The sequence below is a fragment of the Panthera leo genome, chromosome C1 (assembly GCF_018350215.1).
Source record: "Panthera leo isolate Ple1 chromosome C1, P.leo_Ple1_pat1.1, whole genome shotgun sequence".
NCBI lineage: Eukaryota > Metazoa > Chordata > Mammalia > Carnivora > Felidae > Panthera > Panthera leo.
Window position 1 is genome coordinate 25076932 of NC_056686.1, and position 18130 is coordinate 25095061.

Here is an 18130-nt window from a genome sequence, read left to right on the forward strand (position 1 = left end):
TCACCTTCTCCCAGAAATGTACCTTTAACCAGTCTGGAATTACCCGGTCAGCACTAGTGAGAATACTTGCCTGATGGACCCCCACTTTCCCCTAAAAGAAAGTGACCTTGCTCGAAGCAGTCCACTCTTTGTTAGAAACTGCCTTTCCTCCCACCTCTTCTGCCTAGAAAAGCATTTCTACAGCCCCCTCAGAGCTCCTTTGTATCTGCCGAGATGAGATGCCGCCCGATTCATGAATCGTTACATAAAGCCGATTAAGACCTTCACATTTACTCCACTGAATTTTGTTTAACAGATTTGCTGGCGGTGACGGGAACAAAGGAGACTTCTGGAGGCTCTGGGGACAACGAGGAACACAGGCGTGGTACCTCGAACCCTTTGCATTCTCTTTCTCGCTGTTTCTGAGGGTTATGGTCCCCTTGGTTCTGAGCTCACATACTTTGCATCAGCCTCCTGATCCAATTGGCTTTCCAGTCTGGGGCTGGTCAGCTTGAGCTAACAGACAGTTCCACCCAGAACCCAAGCCCCTAGTCCTTGGTTTAGTGTGAATTACCCCCATTTTCTTGGAAACCCCAGACCTTCCGTTCTGTCCCCAGATTCCACATTGGGAACTGCCGGTGGCAGCTCCAGTCCCCATCTGTTTGGACTCAGTTCTCCGGGGTCTGTGATTCAGCCCTCCCCCCAGGCCCCACTTCCACACTGGGAGTTGCTGGGGGGAGCACACAGGCCCTTTGTTGGCCAGTCCACAGGTTACCGCTGGTGCCCACAGTCCCATTTCTTTGGTCACTGTTGGTCTCTGTTATGTCCATCAGGTAAAGGCTATTGCTAATGGGAATCTCAAAAGCTCCCCAAATTGGTGGGCGTGGGTCAAACATTTAAAACCTGTTAGAACACTTGCCACTTAACCCAAAATTTCCTGTTAGGTTAGGCGAAGATTCGCAGTAGGTCACCTGCCAACCTCAAGAAAACCTCCAGGCAACGAGGTACACCGTAAAGCGTCACACAATTCCCAATCCAGCAGCACATCTCTTCTAAGTATTAGTTTGGTTCTGAGACACCCAAAGGCTTGGCTCAAAAAGAATAACTACTACTACTAATGGGATTCTTAAATTACAAGAGTTGAGGGGCGCCTGGGTGGCTCAGTCAGTTAAGCGTCCGACTTCAACTCAGGTCCCGATCTCGCGGTTTGTGAGTTCAAGCCCCTCTGTGCCGACAGCGACAGCTCGGAGCCTGGAGCCTGGAGCCTGCTTCGGATTCTGTATCTCCCTCTTTCTCTGCCCCTCCCCCACAACGTTCGTGCTCTCTTGCTCTCTCTCTCAAAAATAAATAAATAAATGTTCACGAAAAAAATTTTTTTTAAATTACAAGAGTTGAGCACACCATCTTCCAGTCTGTTGACTTATTCTGTGTCTAAGAACTGCAGTGCTGAAAGCTACAGATACCTACAAAATGGCAAAAATCTTACTCAAGCAACCTAGAACTACAACTGCCATTTTGGAGAACATTCCACTTATTTATTTGTTTATTTTTAAAATTTTCTTTATTTTTAGAAAGGGCACATGTGAGCAAGGGGGAGAGGGGCAGAGGGAGAGAGAGAACCTCAAGCACAGGGCTTGATCCCACGACCCTGGGATGGATCATGACCTGAGCTAAAATCAAAAGTTGGGACACTCAACCGAGCCACCCAGGTGCCCCAGAGAACATTCCATTTAGAGGAGATCACTTATTTAAGACTTCAGCTCAGGTCCTGATCTCCCAGTCCATGGGTTTGAACCCCGTGTCGGGCTCTGTGTTGACAGCTCAGAGGCTGGAGCCTGCTTCAGATTCTGTGTTCCTCTTTCTCTGCCCCTTTCCTACTCATGTTCTCTCCCTCGCTTTCTCAAAAGTAAACAAACATGAAAAATATTAAAAAATAAAATTAAAACTAATTTTGGTAGATATTGGTAGATATTTTGTAGATACTGGAGCTACAATCGCTATCTTTTTAAAGTTTATTTCTTTTGAGAGAGAGAGAGAGAGAGAGAGAGAATCCCAAGGAGGCTCCACACTGTCAGCAAGGAGCCTGATGTGGGGCTTGAACTGGGAGATCACAACCTGAGCCAAAGTTGGATGCTTAACCTACTGAGCCACCCGGGTGCCCCTACAATCTCTACTTTAAACCTCGCTCAGGGCTTGCAAGTGGGATCCTGGGAAAGACTGGAAGAAGCCACCTGAAGCTGAGAATATTCTTACCAGAGTCAGCTCTCCTGGATCTCTTTAGTATTTGGTAGAAAGAAAAAAAAAGTAAGTTTGCACGTTGTCCCTCCCTTTCCAAATCTAGGCCATTGTTCTTGATCTTTGGGAAGGGCTCTAGATCTTGTGAAGATAATATCTTTTGCACCTTCTTTGAGGGTGCCTCTTGGGTTTGCAGGATCGTTTTCTACTGCCAGAAATATTTACTGTTTGTCCCGACTGAAACCTGACAAGATATTTGAAAGGAGGTAATAACACTCTGGTCATAAACTTGGCCAAAGGGAGCTGATATTTCGAGCCAGATAGGAATTCTTTTAGACCTTCTCCTTTAAGCTGAATGTACTCAGAGGGAAAGAAAAACATTCCAACGTAGGTGCATGGGTGTGTCAGCCCCTGGAAGTCCTTCAAGATGCAACACAATTCTCAGAGCAGTTAAAGGCAACTGTCCTTATCCCACAAATATTTGCAAGACCAGAAATGCAGCTCTCGAGACCATTCAAAGTCCACTCATTCTTTGTAACAATTAACCTGACCCTTATTCATTGTAAAAGGCATGTAGGTACTGTAAAAATTCTGACCTTGGGGAACAAGCGTCCCTGGAGGGTTTCGCATTCTTTCCCTGTGCCTTCGAGGTGTAAATGTTCTACCTGGTCTTCTCTAGGGACTCTCCTCTTCCGGTGTGGGCTATCTCCTTGAAATGTAAACTCCAGCAAAGTACATACAATGGACTCCCGAACAATGTGGGGATTAGGGGCGCTGACCCTCGCTTGCAGTAAAAATCTGGATATAATTGGGTTGCCTGGGTGGCTCAGTGGGTTAAGCCTCTGACTTCTGCTCAGGTCATGATCTCAGTTTGTGAGTTCAAGCCCCAGGTTGGGCTCTGTGCTGACAGCTCAGAGCCTGGAGCCTGCTTCAGATTCTGTGTCTCCCTCTCTGTCCTTCCCCTGCTCACACTGTCTCTCAAAAAAGGAATAAATGTTAAAAAAAATCTGCATATAATCTTTGACACCCCCTCAAACTTAACTACTAATAGCCTACTGTTGACAGGAAGCCTTACTGAGGTTAACACATATTTTGTAGGTTATATGTATCATATATTGTGTTCTTGAAGCTAGAGGAAAAAATTGTTATTTCAAAAATCATAAGGATGAGAAAATATTTACAATACTGTACCGTATTGAGAAAAAATCCATTATAAATGGACCCATGTAGTTCAAAGCCATGTTGTTTGAGGGTCAATTGTAATTTTTTTAATGTTTATTTTTGAGAGAGAGAGAGAGACAGAGAGAGAGAGCAAAAGAGTGAGGGAGGGGCAGTGAGAGAGGGAGAGAGAGAATCCTAAGCAGAGTCCACACTATCAGCACAGAGCCCAACGCGGGGCTCGAACTCAAACTGTGAGATCATGACCTGAGCCGAAATCAAGAATCAGAAATTTGGGACTCCAGGGTGGCTCAGTTGGTTAAGCATCTGACTCTTGATTTCAGCTCAGGTCATGATCTCCTGGTTTGTGAGTTTAAAGCCCTGCATTGGGCTCCATGTAGACAGCTTGAAGTCTGCTTGGGATTCTCTCTGTCCATCCCCTGCTCTCTCGCTCTCTCTCAAAATAAATAAAAAACTTAAAAAAAAAAAAAAAAGAGTCGGACACTTAACTGACTAGGCCACCCAGGCACCCGTGGTCAACTCTAATTCTTAACAGAAGGAAAATAAAACTACTAGAAATTAATAAAGAAAGTTCTCTGTATGAAAGGAAAGTAGGATGCACATTTTCGGTAAGAGAAGATATGAGGAATGGAACTGCATTTTTGTTGAGGGAAAAGAAAGTTATTTTGTCCTAAAAGTAAGGCTGGTTATTCAGAATGGGAAAGAGGAAAAACAGGACAAAATCTGGTAAAAAAGAAGGTTGCAGATGGTCTGTTGAGAAGGAATCTTGGGAAAAGGATTTTATGTGTGGTCAAGATGGCTAAGATTGGAGTGGACAGAAGTTTAAAAAATCGGGGGCGCCTGGGTGGCTCAGTCGCTTGTCTGACTCTTGATTTTGGCTCAGGTCACAATCTCTGGGTTCAAGCCCTGCGTTGGGCTCCGTGCTGTCATCACAGAGCCTGCTTGGGATCCTTTCTCTTAGACTGTTGGCCTAAGAAAGATATTTAAAAAAAAAAGAAAGATAAGATATTGCTAAGAGATTGCAGAGCTTTCTCTTTACCTTTAAGTAATCTGCCTAGAGAACAAAGATTTTTGTGGCCTGTCAAAATAATTTCTTGTGTTTCCTATCAGATCTTTGATTGCTTAAGAGAACCAAGCCTTCCCTATTAGAAGGGCAAAGAGCTCTTTTTTGTTTTACAACTTAACTCTCTGTATTTGTTTAGAGTCTCTAATTGTCATGGTTAAATAGATAACCAAGTTAATGCTCCCCAATAACCTGTGATCTTATTTGCTCAAGTATTTTTAAGACCTTTTACCAACTTTTTCCTCCTCCCCCTACAATATAATGCTGAAGGAAGTCTTTTTGACCTGGAAGGAACTTTGAGATTTTCCACAGGATCTGTGGAAAACTATAAAAGAATTGTTCTCTCTCCTTATAAAAAGAGAGAGGCCAAACTGATGTAGCTTATTTGACATGTTAAATTACATGGGGAGCATTGTCAAATAAGTAATATGAAGCCTTCCTTATGTTGTATTTGCGCAGGTATGCAAGTGTTCCAGAAATTATGTGAAACTCCTGGAAATCTGGTATGTCCTGGTGTCATGCTATCAGCCACAATCCTGGCTATTATCTTAAAATGTTGTATGTTACAGAAATAATCAAATTCCCTTCTCAATGCTATTTAGCAATGGCCATTTTCGAGCCTTTTGTCATTCCCAGATGGTATGTTTCACTCTGATGCTTTTGCAAAAGTGCTTCGGCTTTAAGGAGATTCAGTACAGGTTTCTTACAACTTTAAGATCATAAAACTGAAATGGGTAAAAATCTCCAGAACTAATAGGAAAACTGATTCAAGCAGAACAAGTATTGATTACATGGGACAGAACGAGCAGGAAGGATGCTTGTAACTTATTCTGACTTTTTGTCTGAAGTGTTTCTGGTTCCTTAATGTTTTGTTTTTCTGTATTTAAGGAAACCTTTTATCTGACAAGGCTACATGACTTACAGCAATTCAGTAAAGTGTGTACCTTTGTAAACAAAGATGAAACATTTACTTTTTCTCTGACCTGATCCCTCCAGAATTTAGAAACTATTGTTTTTTGTTTTTTTTTTTTCATGGCAATATAGCTAGTTATTTGCATACGTTCTCTGTGAATCTGGTTCTCCTTGTAATAAGACACCTTGGGAAGCATTGGTTATATTACCGAGGTTTTGATGGATACGAATTCACCCAAACTGTAGGTATTTTAGGTAAAATCTACTGTGGAGCCCTTGGCTTGGCTCCCTATCTCAAAGACTTAAAAGTTCAGTCTGAAATTCCTTATGAAAAGTTCCAACAAAGCAGTCTTAAGGACTTGTACGGTCAATCAGCCACTGTTCTTAACGCACTTATATAATCAAGCCGGTTTAATGCAAACAAATTAGTTTTACTGTGATTATATTTGGTAAGTGGAGGTAACTGTAGAGAGAAAAATTATGTTTGTCCCTTTGTAGATACTAGATTCTAATCCTGTGTATTGTCTTTGAGGTTTTGTTAAGTGCCTGTAAACTGGACTAGACCTGGAATTCTTCTAGTTTCCTGAAATATCTGGCTCTGACTCTCCAAACAGATGCTTCCAAGTTTCTCCCACCCTTCTGACGGGGAGTCACAAGGACAGAGAATGCCCTGAATCTCCTTGGAAGGGACTATACCAGGTCCACCTCGCTACCCAGATGGCAGCCACCTTTAGGGACTTGAACCTTGGGTACACGTTGCACAGCTAAAGAAGGCTCCACCTGACATCTGGTCCTGTGCAGAGGCTGGAGACTTCCAGATCAAATTGACGAGGAAGAGAAGTAGCTGGCTGACAGCCAGATAGACCGCATCCACCCAAGGTGCCAGATGGAGACCCCCTACTTTAATGTAAAACCCTTTGTTCTTTTCTTTCCTTTATGCTGGCATTGGCCTGGAAAGAGAGCACCAGCATCTGTATCTCCAGGCCATTGCTAAAGGGAGGTAACCTTTCAGACTGCTAGCTTTCAAAAACTCTGCTCTGTCCATGGTGGTGGACTCCATTCACAGAGCCACCCTAGCGGGAGCAGTACTCCCACAGGGTCTATGTCTGGGGCGGTTTTCATCTTCCTTTGGGCCTATGAATGCCTACATGGTTGGTGCATAACCAGGCGATGACTCTTACCTAACGGGTTAGCTGTGCCCCTAACTGTTCACCAACAAACTAAGGCACCCTGTGGGTCAACTCCCCTAAATTTACACCATCAAGTTAGAAAGGACCTACCAGGAGGCTTTTGTGATTCAGGATTTGGTTCCTTAGGTGTCTACCTCCCTGGTTGGGAGTGAATACAAATGAGGCTGTGATCAGCACACTCTTCTTAACTTTCAAAGTATGGCTTTGTGCTAGAGCAATGGTGGCCCAATGAAAGTCCTTAGACTCTCTGGCCAAGGTGGTTTTTGACAATAGGACAGCCCTTGATTAACTTTGGGCTGAGCAAGGAGGTATCTGTGCTGTGGTCAACACCGCCTCCCGCACCTGGATTAACACTTCTGGGAAGTTGAAACAAGGTTACATAAGATTGCTGAGCAGGCCACTTGGCTTAAAAAGAGGACTCCTTCAATGGGGTCTTTGTTTGACTTATTTGATTTTGATTGATTTGGGTCTTGGGGACCGTGGCTCTTTGGTGCACTCTAGATATGGAGAGGTATCCTGCTTATGATAATCATAGGAGTAACCCTGGGGCACTGTACTCTCTCAAAAACTTTAAATGCACGTTCAAAGCCCCTAACCACCAAGCAAATGATCTCCTGGGACTGGAACATCAAACAGGGGAATGAAGAGAATGATCAACTTCAAATGTAATCCTGAGGTCATGACCTGTGCACAGGATCAGCGAAAACTGGGAGAACTTGGGAGTGATAGCTGGGAGAGAGGCACTTTTTACACTTTGGACATGTCTCTCAACTCAACTGAGAGTCTGATCAAAAGGGGGTGGAAGTGTTAAAAAAGAAACAACAGGGCCCCAAATGGAGGCACTCACACGAAGCCCCCTGTCAGCAAGCCAAGACTTGGCACCAAAGGGGATTGCAGTCTTCACCTTCTCCCAGGAATGTAACTTTTAACCAGTCAGTCTAGAATTACCTGGTAAGCACTAGTGAGACTATCTGCCTGATAGACCCCCCACGTTCCCCCAAAGGAAAGTGACCTTACCTGAAACAGCCCGCTTTTTTAAAAATTTATTTTGAGAGACAGAGAGAGAGAGAGAGAGAGAGAATGAGTGCGCACAAGCAAGAGAGGGGCAGAGAGTGAATCCCAAGCAGGCTCCCCGCTGTCAGCGCAGAGCCCCACGTGGGGCTCAAACTCACACACCGTGAGACCATGACCTGAGCCGAAATCAAGAGTTGGATGTTCAACTGACTGAGCCATCCAGGTACCCTGAAACAGTCCACTTTTAGCTAGAAGCTTCCTTTCCTCCATCCCCTTTTGCGTACAAAAGCCTTCCATTTTGTACGGCCCCTCGGAGCTCCTTTCTATCTGCTGAGAAGATGCCTGGTTCATGAATCGGTAAATAAACCCAATTAGGTCTTCAGATTTACTCAGATGAATTTTGTTTTTTAATGTTATCTAAGGGAGGAAAATGTCTTTCTTTATACTCCTCTCTTGTCCAGCTTCCCCTTACGTTCTAGTCACCCTCTGGGGTGTTTTCCAACACCAACAACCAAGTCAGTACTCCAGCCTCAAGTGAGGGTCCAACAATTCGATTCATTTCTATACTATTTACCTGGAGTTAGTGCCAGATCCCACAGGTCAAGGGCGCAGTCCTGTGAGACGGCCCCCTCTTCAGAAGCCAGTTGCAAATCCTGGGCCACCCCTACTTCTGGCTGATTGACCATAACTCAGGGGTTCCCACAAGCCCCTCCTCGTGTTCCATAAGTTGCTCACAGAACCGCTCACATAACTCGGGGAGGCACTTTACTTATCTTTACTGGTTTATTTATAAAGGGTACGCATGAACACCCAGAGGAAGTGCTACATAGAGTGAGGTCAGGAGCTTCTGGCCCCGCAGAGTTGGAATGGGCCACCCTCCCAGCATATGAATGCATTCACCAACCCGGAAAGTTTCTAAACGTTACTGTTCAGGAGTTTTTATAGCCAGTCTCCAGCTCTGCCTTCCCTCCCTGGAGGTCGGGGGTGGGGCTGAAAGTTCCAAGTGTGTAGTCAACTTGGCCATTCAGGTGGTTAGTCCCATCCTGAGACAATTGAGGGGCCTACCCTAAGTCACCATGTGACTCATTGTGAATAACAACAGATAGTCCTATCACTCAGGAAATTGCAAGGTTTTTAGGAGTTCTATGCCTGGAGCATAGGAAAAAGACCAAAAGTCTTATAATACTGTGTGGTGTAGTTCATCAAGTTCCATCCTGGAACCGGATTCTCTGGTGGGACTGTTCTGGGCATCATAGGTACAGTGACAGAGGACCCCCGGGGGCACTGGTGCCACCTGGGCTCTCTACTTGGATGTCTCCTAAGTGCCTCAAACTTAAGTCAAAAAGGAACTCTGGATTTTCCTCAGAAACCTGCTCCCCACTCAGGTCTCCTCCATCCTGGTAAATGCAATCGTAATGTCCACGTGTTCTCTCTGACGGGTCCCAAGTTACCCAAGTGGGACCACTTCCTCGCTCCTCGGAGCCCTTCGTCACCAAATTCTCTTGCTTCCACCTCCCCACCAGAGCCCCAGGCTCCTTCTTCCCCACCCCTGCTTCTCATCTGGACTCCTGTAACTGTCTACTAACTTGCCCCATCTCTTTCCGTGAAGTTCCTTAAACTTGCCATGACTTAGTGTCTTCCCCAACTCTGTATCTTTGCCCACATTGCTGTTTTGCTATCAACCATCACCAAGCTCCAGAAAATTCTTCTACACCCAGCCTCCTCCTCGTGATGCCTTCCTCGACCTCCCCCTCCAACACCTGCTGCCATATGCTCCTCCGCACCTGTGCAAACCTCTACTCAAGCACTTGCCAAACTCTACTCTGTACTTCTGCCCCGCCAGGCGGCAGGGCCATTCTATTACCTTTTGTTTTCTTGGGGCCAAACTTGAGAGCCTGCCTCATGGTTGGTGGTATTAATATTTGTTCAGTAAACTAAATGAAGCAATGAATAGGTTCCTTGTCTTCATTCTTTCCCAAACTGTGACTCCTTTCTCAAGACTCTGTTTGCTTCAGCGTTAAGTCTGCACTCTACAAATATCTTCAGACATTTACTGAGGCACTCTGCCTGCCGAGTGTTTTATGTCCGTATCGCATTGAGGTCTGACCACGGTCCCTTGAAGGAGATGCCATGATTATCTCCACCTTATAAATGAAGAAACTGAGGCTCAGAAACATTAAATCACTTGCTCAAGGTCACACGGCTGGTTAAGCGGTGGAGCTGAGTTTGAACTTAGGTCTGATTCCCAAGCCAGAACGTGGCATTTGGGGCACCTTTTGACCTGGCCCCAGCTCAACCTTAACGCTCCTCTCCCAACGGTCTCTGGCTGGGTTAATATTCCCCCAAGGCACCTCACATCCCCCCTGCCTCCCCTCCCCCCGGTCAGTGTCTCTCCTGCAGGAAGCTTTCTCTCCCCTTGCACACACCAGCCCCACCAAGCTCCGGGAGGGCGGGCTGCAGCTGGCTCCCGGAAGCAATGCTACCCCAGAGGTACACTCTGGGAAACACCACCTGTCCGCGCTGCAGGGGCGAGAAAAGGCTAGAATGGACCGCTCTCAGCCTTCACCACCTTGACTCATTTAGCCGGCACCCACCCCAACCCCCAACCTCGGTAGGGCAAGCTGATGCATATCTTGGGCACTGGACCTCAGCCAAGGCAGCCAGGCAGAGCGGGCCCCAAGTGGCCCCGGGTGAGGGCCGGGTGGGCACCTGCCAGCTCCTGCCGCCCCCTCCCATGCCCCAGCTGGGAACCCTAGTCCACAGGGGCCCCTGCCTGACCCATTCTTCCACATGGCTTGCTCAGATATTTTCAAAGGCACCCCCTCCGCCCCCCCTCCACCTGCAGAAAGTGGTCCCTCAAGCCCACTCCAAGCTCTAACCTCTCCGACCTCCTCGCTTTCAAGAAGGGGTTAAAGAACAAGCATTAGTTCTGAAGTGGGAACAAATTTCAACTCCGGACGGTCAGTCCCAGTGGGACTAGAGAGAGGTCTTGGCTATGGCAGGGGACGCAGAACTAGGCCTTTCTCTCGCTCACCAAGGGGGCTCAGAGTTCAGGGAAGCCAGGGGAGTAACCCCACTCTCCCCCAGGAGCCACAAGGTCTCCCAGGACGCAGTCTGCGCCCGCCCAGCTCTGCCCCATGGACCATCTCTACCCCTTGAGTGATGTCCCCTGTCAGAGTCTCCTTTGCCCAGGATCTCCATGGCTCAGCCTTTGTGCCTCCTCCTTGCCTTGTTCTGGCCACCAGGGTGGATTTCTGCCAGTTCAGCTGTCCTGCCCCATCTTCCCCCACATGCTGGCAGTGTCCCCAACTCACCTGAGTCTCTCCTTGAGAGCCATGTCTAGAAGCTGTGGGGACAGCCTGCCAGGAAGAACCCTCTAGCTTGGAGCCAGGGGAGAAATAACCAGTTCCTGGTGACTGGGACAAAGCAGCTGCAGGCCATCTGTCAGAAACCACACCCACAGAAGCCAGCAGGGACGGACTGCCCTGAGGGGGACTCCCTTGGGGGCGGTGCCTGCTGGAGGAAACTGGCCCCAGGATGGGGTGGGGGCTGGGAACCCCCTTGGGGCCAATCACCTGGGAGAAGGTGAATCTGAGGCACGCCGGCTCTGGTTGGCCAGAGGCTCTGAGCTATTTTGTACTGACTTCTCTTACCTGCCTTGGGGGGTCCCTGCGCCTCTCTTCAGCATCTTGGAGCCCTGGGAGAGGACTATGGTCTGTGAGTCCCGCTAAGGTGTTTGCTGCCCAGGGAAAATCCTGTTCTGCCAGATCTCAAGGGCACTGGTCACCTGGTTGTGACCTTGGACAACTCACAATAAAATGGGGTACATACACCGGTCACCCAGCACAGTGTAAGAGCCACACAAGATAGGGATAGGGAAGGGTTTTGGAAAGTTTACACTGGGCAGGGTTTTCTAAAAGTGCAGTTTGCAAGTTCTCAGAAATCAGTTTTGTGGATCAGGGATCAAGACCAAGATTTAAACGTATGAACAGGAAGAGAATTGAAAAGAAAATATTAGAATGTATTGCACATAAAGGTAGGTATTGTTTTATGAAATTTTTGTTTCAGAGATCTATATTTAGGTATGTATATGAGAGCGGGAGACCTTTTTTTTTAAACCGTGGCTCATGATCAAGAAAGTCTTCAAAATTCTGAGTAAAGCGTAAACAGGAACGGATACAGGTTTTCCTCCTATCTGAAAGAAGAGAGTTCTTTATGAAAACTGCCCTCAGTAGAAAAGGCATAAAAGTGAAGTTTTAATTGAATCATTACTTCATATGGAAAGTTTTTTTCGGCATTCCTGGATCCAAAGGGTAACCCATGGTGGGCTTTTCTGCTCCCTTAGGACACTGTCGCCTTGCTAACGGATACACAAAATAAATGGAGACAAAGCACAGATGCTCCCAGAGCTGTGGGGACGGAGATGCCACACGTCCCAGGTCCCCGGAAGGAGCACGGTCTCCGGAAGGAGCTCGGTCCCCGGGTCCCCGGTCCCCGGAAGGGCCTAGCACTGCATGAGCTTCTATGGCAGCTTGCTGCAAAGCAAAGGCTATTTTCACTTTTTGCCTTTTTTCATAAAACAAAAACCCTCTTGGCATTTGTTTTCCTTAGTGGAAACAGGTACTGCTGTAGGGTTTTGGTAAAAGTGGCCTACCGTGAGCTTTCGCAAGCAGGGGCTCTCCCTATGGATTTAAAGAAGCAAGCTTCGGGTTGCCTGGGTGGCTCGGTTAAGCTTCCTACTTCAGCTCAGGTCAGGTCACACTCGCACTGTTTGTGGGTTCGAGCCCCGCGTCAGGCTCTGTGCTGACATGACATCTCGGAGCCTGGAGCCTGCTTCTGATTCTGTGTCTCCCTCTCTCTCACCCTCCCCGGCTCGGGCTCTGTCTCTCTCTGTCTCCCAAAAATGAATACATGTTTAAAAAAAATTTAAAGAAGCACCCTTCCAACTTACAACAGGTGGGGCCTGTCACCCGAACAAAACCAACAGTATTTGCTTGTGTCAGTGCCCTCGAATTCACCATGGCCCCTTTGAGGAGTTTCAGTGTCTTCCTCCTTCACCACACATGAAGAACAAATTCAGGAGAGGCCTGGTTTTCACTTTCCCCAGAAGGGAAAATGGGGGTCTGGGGTGAAGGGGCTTGTCCGGATCCGCACGGGGCCCCAGTGCACCTGCCCGCTGGGCCTGCATTCCTCCACCGGGTGGCTCCCCGCACCTTCCCGCTTTCCCCTGGGTTCCGCCCCGCCTGGCCCTGGCAGAGCCGCCCCTCCAGTCGGGGCTCCGGCCTCTGGGTAATCAAACTCATAAGTCGGCTTCTCCTTCTCCTCCAGGTAGTAGTTACAATTTAACTGGCTTTCCAAAGAGGTGGTATCAAACTCCTATAAGTTATTATGCCATATCTTCCCGGGCTCCACCCTTGGAGACTGATTCAGTGTGCTGGGGCCCAGGCCTCAAACCCACATTTTAAACAAGCAGAAGCACTGCCTTAAGGAAAAACCCAGAGGCTGGAAGGAGCAGGAGGTCAGGCGCAGGAGTTTCATAAGGGAGTTTCAGCTCCATTTGGGCAGGGCAGGGGCTGCTTTGCGCTCCATGAGGCCTGGTTCAGGGAGGCACAGGGCCACACGAGCCGCTGTTGGCCGCACACACCGGGGCCTCTCCGGCCAGCTCAGCTCGAGTCCCACCATCCGCACCCCACCCCCCCCATGCCTTTGCAGAGCCACCTGCGTCGAGAATGCCCTTTCTTCTTCATTCAAGACTTAGGTGTCACTTGCGCGAGGACAAAGCCTCCAATAATTAGCTGTTCCAACATCCCACAACTGCTCAGAGACTGCCGAGTGAACCAAAGCCATCCCAAGGGCTCTCGGACACGGAGCCACTGCGCAGCAACAACCGAGGGTGTGTGCCTGGGGATGGAAGTCTGGGCTCTGCCCCAGGTGTTCCAGGTTATTCCTGGCCCAAGAGCACTGCGTCTCCCCTGCGGGAAGCGGGGAGGGGGACTCAGAGCTGAGGGGCTCTGGACCCTCCCACTCCAAGGGACAAGGGTGAAAGAGAGGCCGTGTCAGCTTCCTCCTGTGAAATGGGACGAAGGGCGCCCTCAGACCACGGACCGGGCCCCAGCAAAGCGCGGAGGGCGTGCTGTCCAGTTAAGGCCGTCCCTCCCCCAACCCAGGAAACCACCCCTCTCCTTGTGGACGAAAAGGAGCCAGTGGAGAAAGGCACAGAAGAAACAGATTTTACAGATTTATTTTTAAAAAATGAAAACAAAAGGTTAAAAAAGTCCTTCATTTCCAACCCTGCCTGGGGGTGTGTGTGGGGAATAGAACAAGCTGAGAAAGGTGCTCACCCTGTTCCCAGGGAGAGCCCCGCTCCTCCCCCAGGAGCCTCCGAGGACAGGGCAAGTCAGAGGCAGGCCCTCGCCCTTCCTGCCCTGCCTCCTCCGCAGGTAGCTCAAATTGCTAGCAAGTTCCAGAGGCAAACAAGTGTGGGAACTGGAGGCCCAAGGCTGCCTTCTTCGCGGCAACGCCACCCTGGCTCTTCTCTGCCCTCAGACGTTCTCTGGGCCCCCACTCAGGGGCTCCTGGGGCGGGCGGGCGGGCAGGCCAGGAGGCCCCGCCCGGCCTACAGCAGCTCCCTTAATGCTGTTCGTGGCACAGCAGGGCAGTCGGGGGGACTTCACAGTGTGGGAAGGGCTTCGGAGACAGCGTGCCCACTCTGGAAAGGAAAACCCTCTGCACAGAGGCTGCCCTCCTTTTCTATTCCCCATCCTGAGGCTGAGTGGAGTCCAGGACAAAGCACTAAGTGGCTGTTTGCTACAGAACACCTGGAGGTGCCAGAGGGTGGCTCTGGGCCCATCTGTCAGTCCAGGCTCCTACACAGTCATCCAGTCACACACACAGCGTTAAGGCGTCTGTGCCAGTGGGCGTGGCCGAACCGGGCCCAGCTTCTCTCGCTCCACCTGCAGAGGGTGAAGGGGGAGAGCCCCTGGCTGCTTCAGAAACGGGCTGAAGGGGGAGAAGCTGGCAACGGAAGAGTTAGCCAGGCCTGGAGAAAGAAGCGGGAGGAAGGCAGGCAAGGGCTCGCGAGGCCTCTATCCAGGCCTGACGGCTGCCCTTGGAAGTAACCCAACTCAGGTTGGGGAGCCCTGACCATATGCCCCCTGGAAAATGGGGGACAGAAAGAGAGGAAGAGAGCGGGGCTAGAGTATTGGGACTTTGGAGGAAGCCAGTGCTATCAATATTTACAAGCATAAAGCCCCATCTTCTGCGCCACCTACCTCTCTGCCCCTCCCACAGAAAGAAAGGCCCCTGAGAGCCATTGAGGGGGTGCCAAGCCCTCCTCACCAGCCACGCCCCACAGGGAGAGCCCTTCCCTCCGACTGGCCCCGTTTCTGGGCCCCTCAGGAACGTCCACCTGGCTCTGCTCAGTCGGGAGGAGGAGCCCGGGCCAGACCCCTGGCTCTCCGGCCGGCCCTACGAGTCCTTGAGCATGCTGATGCGTGCGTAGATCTTCAGGGCCGGCCCCAGCTTGATGTTCATGGCGCTCATCAGATGGTCCTCCTTGAGCAGCAGCAGGGCTTGCCCGTCGATCTCCTGGGCGCGGAACTCCTCTGCTATCTCCTGGCAGCCTGAGGGGACACCACCAAGGACCGCATCACCCTGAGCTCCCGCGTTCGCGCTTGGCGGTCACTGCGCGGGAGACGTATGATCTCGTCTAACCCTCCCGGCCGCCCCGCACCTCGAGGAAGGCCATCCTGCCGTCAGAGGCCAAGCGCCTCCCCCAGTGGTCCCACCTCCTCATTCACCCGTGTGTCCTCACTGGACCCTCCCCTCAATGGACTGGGCGGACCCAGCAGAGCAACACGGTGCTGCAGGAGTGACCGCGTGTGATTTCCAGGCCTAGGTCACCAAGGGTACAGCAGCTGCCACCTTGCTTTATTTTGGAGGAAGCTGGCGACTGTATCGTGAGGACCCTGGAGCAGCACTCCGAAGAGGCCCAGGTGGACAGGAACTGAGGCCGCCTGAGTGGGGCACCTTGGAACTGGTCCTTCGGCTCCAAGCCAGACAACTGCACTCTGGCTGCCATCCTGATGGAGGCCTCGTAAGAGCCCAGGCCAGTGCTGTGCAGCTAAGCCGCATCCCCGACCCACAGAACCCGGGGGAGCAGCCACTACGCTCTGGGGTAACGAATGAAGTTCGGTTCCCGGAAGAGGGGTGCTTCCATGGCCAGGAGGCGGCAGCTGGAAGGACCGTGAGGAGTCAGTGAGGCGTCTCAGACACTCAGAGAGGCTCGAGGCTCGGCGGGAGTCTGATGGCCTGTGAGGAAACTGGGTGAGGCTTCGAGGAAAGTGAAGAAACTGTTCCTGGAAATCGGAAAAAACGGAGCAAATGTGGCCGCCCTGCCGCCGGGGGTCACGCGGTGAGTTTAACGTGCCTCACGAACTGAGCAATCTGAGGACGCTTCCAGCAGAATGCCAGAGGCTTCGCCTGGTGTCTGATGCTGTGCACAGGAAACTGAGGAGAGGCGAGGAAAAGGCAGAACTGTTCCACATCAAGGAGCTAGGACTGGCTGGTTTGAAAATCGCTAGCCTCTGTGACAGCAAATGAGGCTGAAACTACAAGGTAGTCTCTAGGCAGAGGTCAAAGCCAGGACGTGGGACACGGGCTAGAGACGGAACTGAGGGTGTGATCAATCTTTCGCTAAGACCTTGGAAGCATGAAGGTGCTGCCTCAGAGGGCTCTCTAAGGATGTCATGGGCGTGCCTCACGGATCCTTGCCATTCAACAGCGGAACTTCTGAGAGGTTAGGGGCACTGTCCCCCAGCTTCAGAAGAAGCCGACAGAGAGGAAGGCTTACCTTGGAGCATTTTTGGGTATGGGTTTTGTCTAATGGAGTGAACCCCAACAACTCGCATAGGAAGCCCACAAAGATTTTAAGAGAATCGTACTCGCACAGACACTGCTCTAACCGAAAGGGTCAGAAGTCATAGAAAATGAGGAGCAGTACAAACAGGCTGAGAAAACGCCCCTGCTGAAAGCCCAGGCTGCCTTTCATGGGAAAGAAAGGATGACTCAGAGGGTGGAACCAAGAAAGGGAAAGAAAGTCACCCCTAGGCTCTGAGTCCTAATTCGGGAATGCCAACATGTGTCCGTGCTAGGTTTCGGAACTAGTGCCATGGCTCCTGTATCCCCCGTTTTCCCCTTGTTGAACAAGCATGCCCACTGCGGTGACCCTGTGCCTGTCCCGCCAGATCTGGGGTTTGTGCAAGGAGACGGGTCATGTGTCTCTAGCTCTCGGGTGTTCAGATCGAGAGGAACCGGCCGCAGGAGCTCCTCCACGCCTGGACCTGAGTTCGCTGGTTGAGATCCTGGGCTTCGAGCCCCTGCTGTCATGGAATGAGGCCTATGGGGTCAGGGTGGGGGTGGGGGTGGTCTACTTGAGGGAGGGACATGAATCACTGGGGCCAGTGACTGGGGAACTATGGTAATCAGCCCTCAGACAGCTCCAAATCAACCTGGCTTCCCTTTTATGCCCCGCAGGCACGACCTGTGTGACAGTGTGAAAGTGACACCACGTGGTTTTACGACCGGTGTGACAGTGTGAAAGTGACACCACATGGTTTCGGAATCTAGATCAAAAGGGGCACCAAGGCTTCCACCTGATGTCCCGGACCACCAGCTGTGGGGCAAGTGCTTGCCACATCCTGGGAACACCCAAGCGTGAGTGGCCCATACTGAGAGGAACTGACACCCGCTGTGAGCAGCCATACCCTCCTCGAGAATCAGGGCAGTACGGCACCTCAGAACAGGATTCCGCAGCCCCAGGGAAGCCACATCTTCATCGCAACCTTGTGAGAGGCCCTGGGGCAGAACTGCCCAGCCGAGCCACTCCCAGATTCCTTCCCGACAGTGACTGTGTGGGGATATATTCTGGGGGCGCAGCAACGGATGACTAACACACTGAGCTAAGGGGCAGAGCCAGGATGCGAGCCCAGTCCTGACACACAAGGCTGTGCTCTCAACCGCTATCTCCACTCCAGGCTTGGAGTCCCAGGCCTGTGGCAGCCCCTCTGTACCTGGCGTGGCCAGCGGCTGGGTGAGACTGGGCAGAAACAACAGTAGAGAGGTTGTGTGATCCCACGGAGAGCATCTGCGAATAACGTGAGGTTTGCCTTCCAGGGTTTATTTCTAAACTGTAGCCCTCAAAACCACGTGCACTCCCCGCGAGGGTTGTGTGCAGTCCTGGGTACGCGGCAGACTTGCACATCTGTGCGCCTCTGCTCACACGCCCCCCCTGGTGCCATCTCTCTAGCTGGCCGAGGCCTGCGCACCCGCGGTTTCCAGCTCACACAGTCCTCTGCTGGCTTTCTCCTTGACAGGTTGCCTACATTCCACTTGGCTCCTCTCACACTCTGTCCCAGGAGAGACACGGGGTCGACTCACGGTCCCCTCTGCATTTCACACAGCCGGCTCACCATGGCAGCAAATACACCTCATTACAGGCACAGGAGTTAACTTACAGTTGTGTTCTGAACTAGAAAGTACACTCTTCCAGGCGGGAACC

General features: G+C 50.6%; 1 protein-coding gene across 4 annotated transcripts in view; it reads right to left on the minus strand.

The window, feature by feature from the left end:
• Positions 1-13797: 13797 nt before the first annotated feature.
• PHC2 (polyhomeotic homolog 2) overlaps positions 13798-18130 on the minus strand; it is a 115982-nt gene continuing 111649 nt past the window's right edge. For all 4 annotated transcript variants that reach the window (XM_042949479.1, XM_042949480.1, XM_042949483.1 and 1 more), the window contains one exon: positions 13798-15194. In XM_042949479.1, coding sequence (XP_042805413.1) covers positions 15040-15194 — 155 coding nt within the window. In that variant the 3' untranslated portion in view covers positions 13798-15039. The remainder of the gene's footprint in view (positions 15195-18130) is intronic.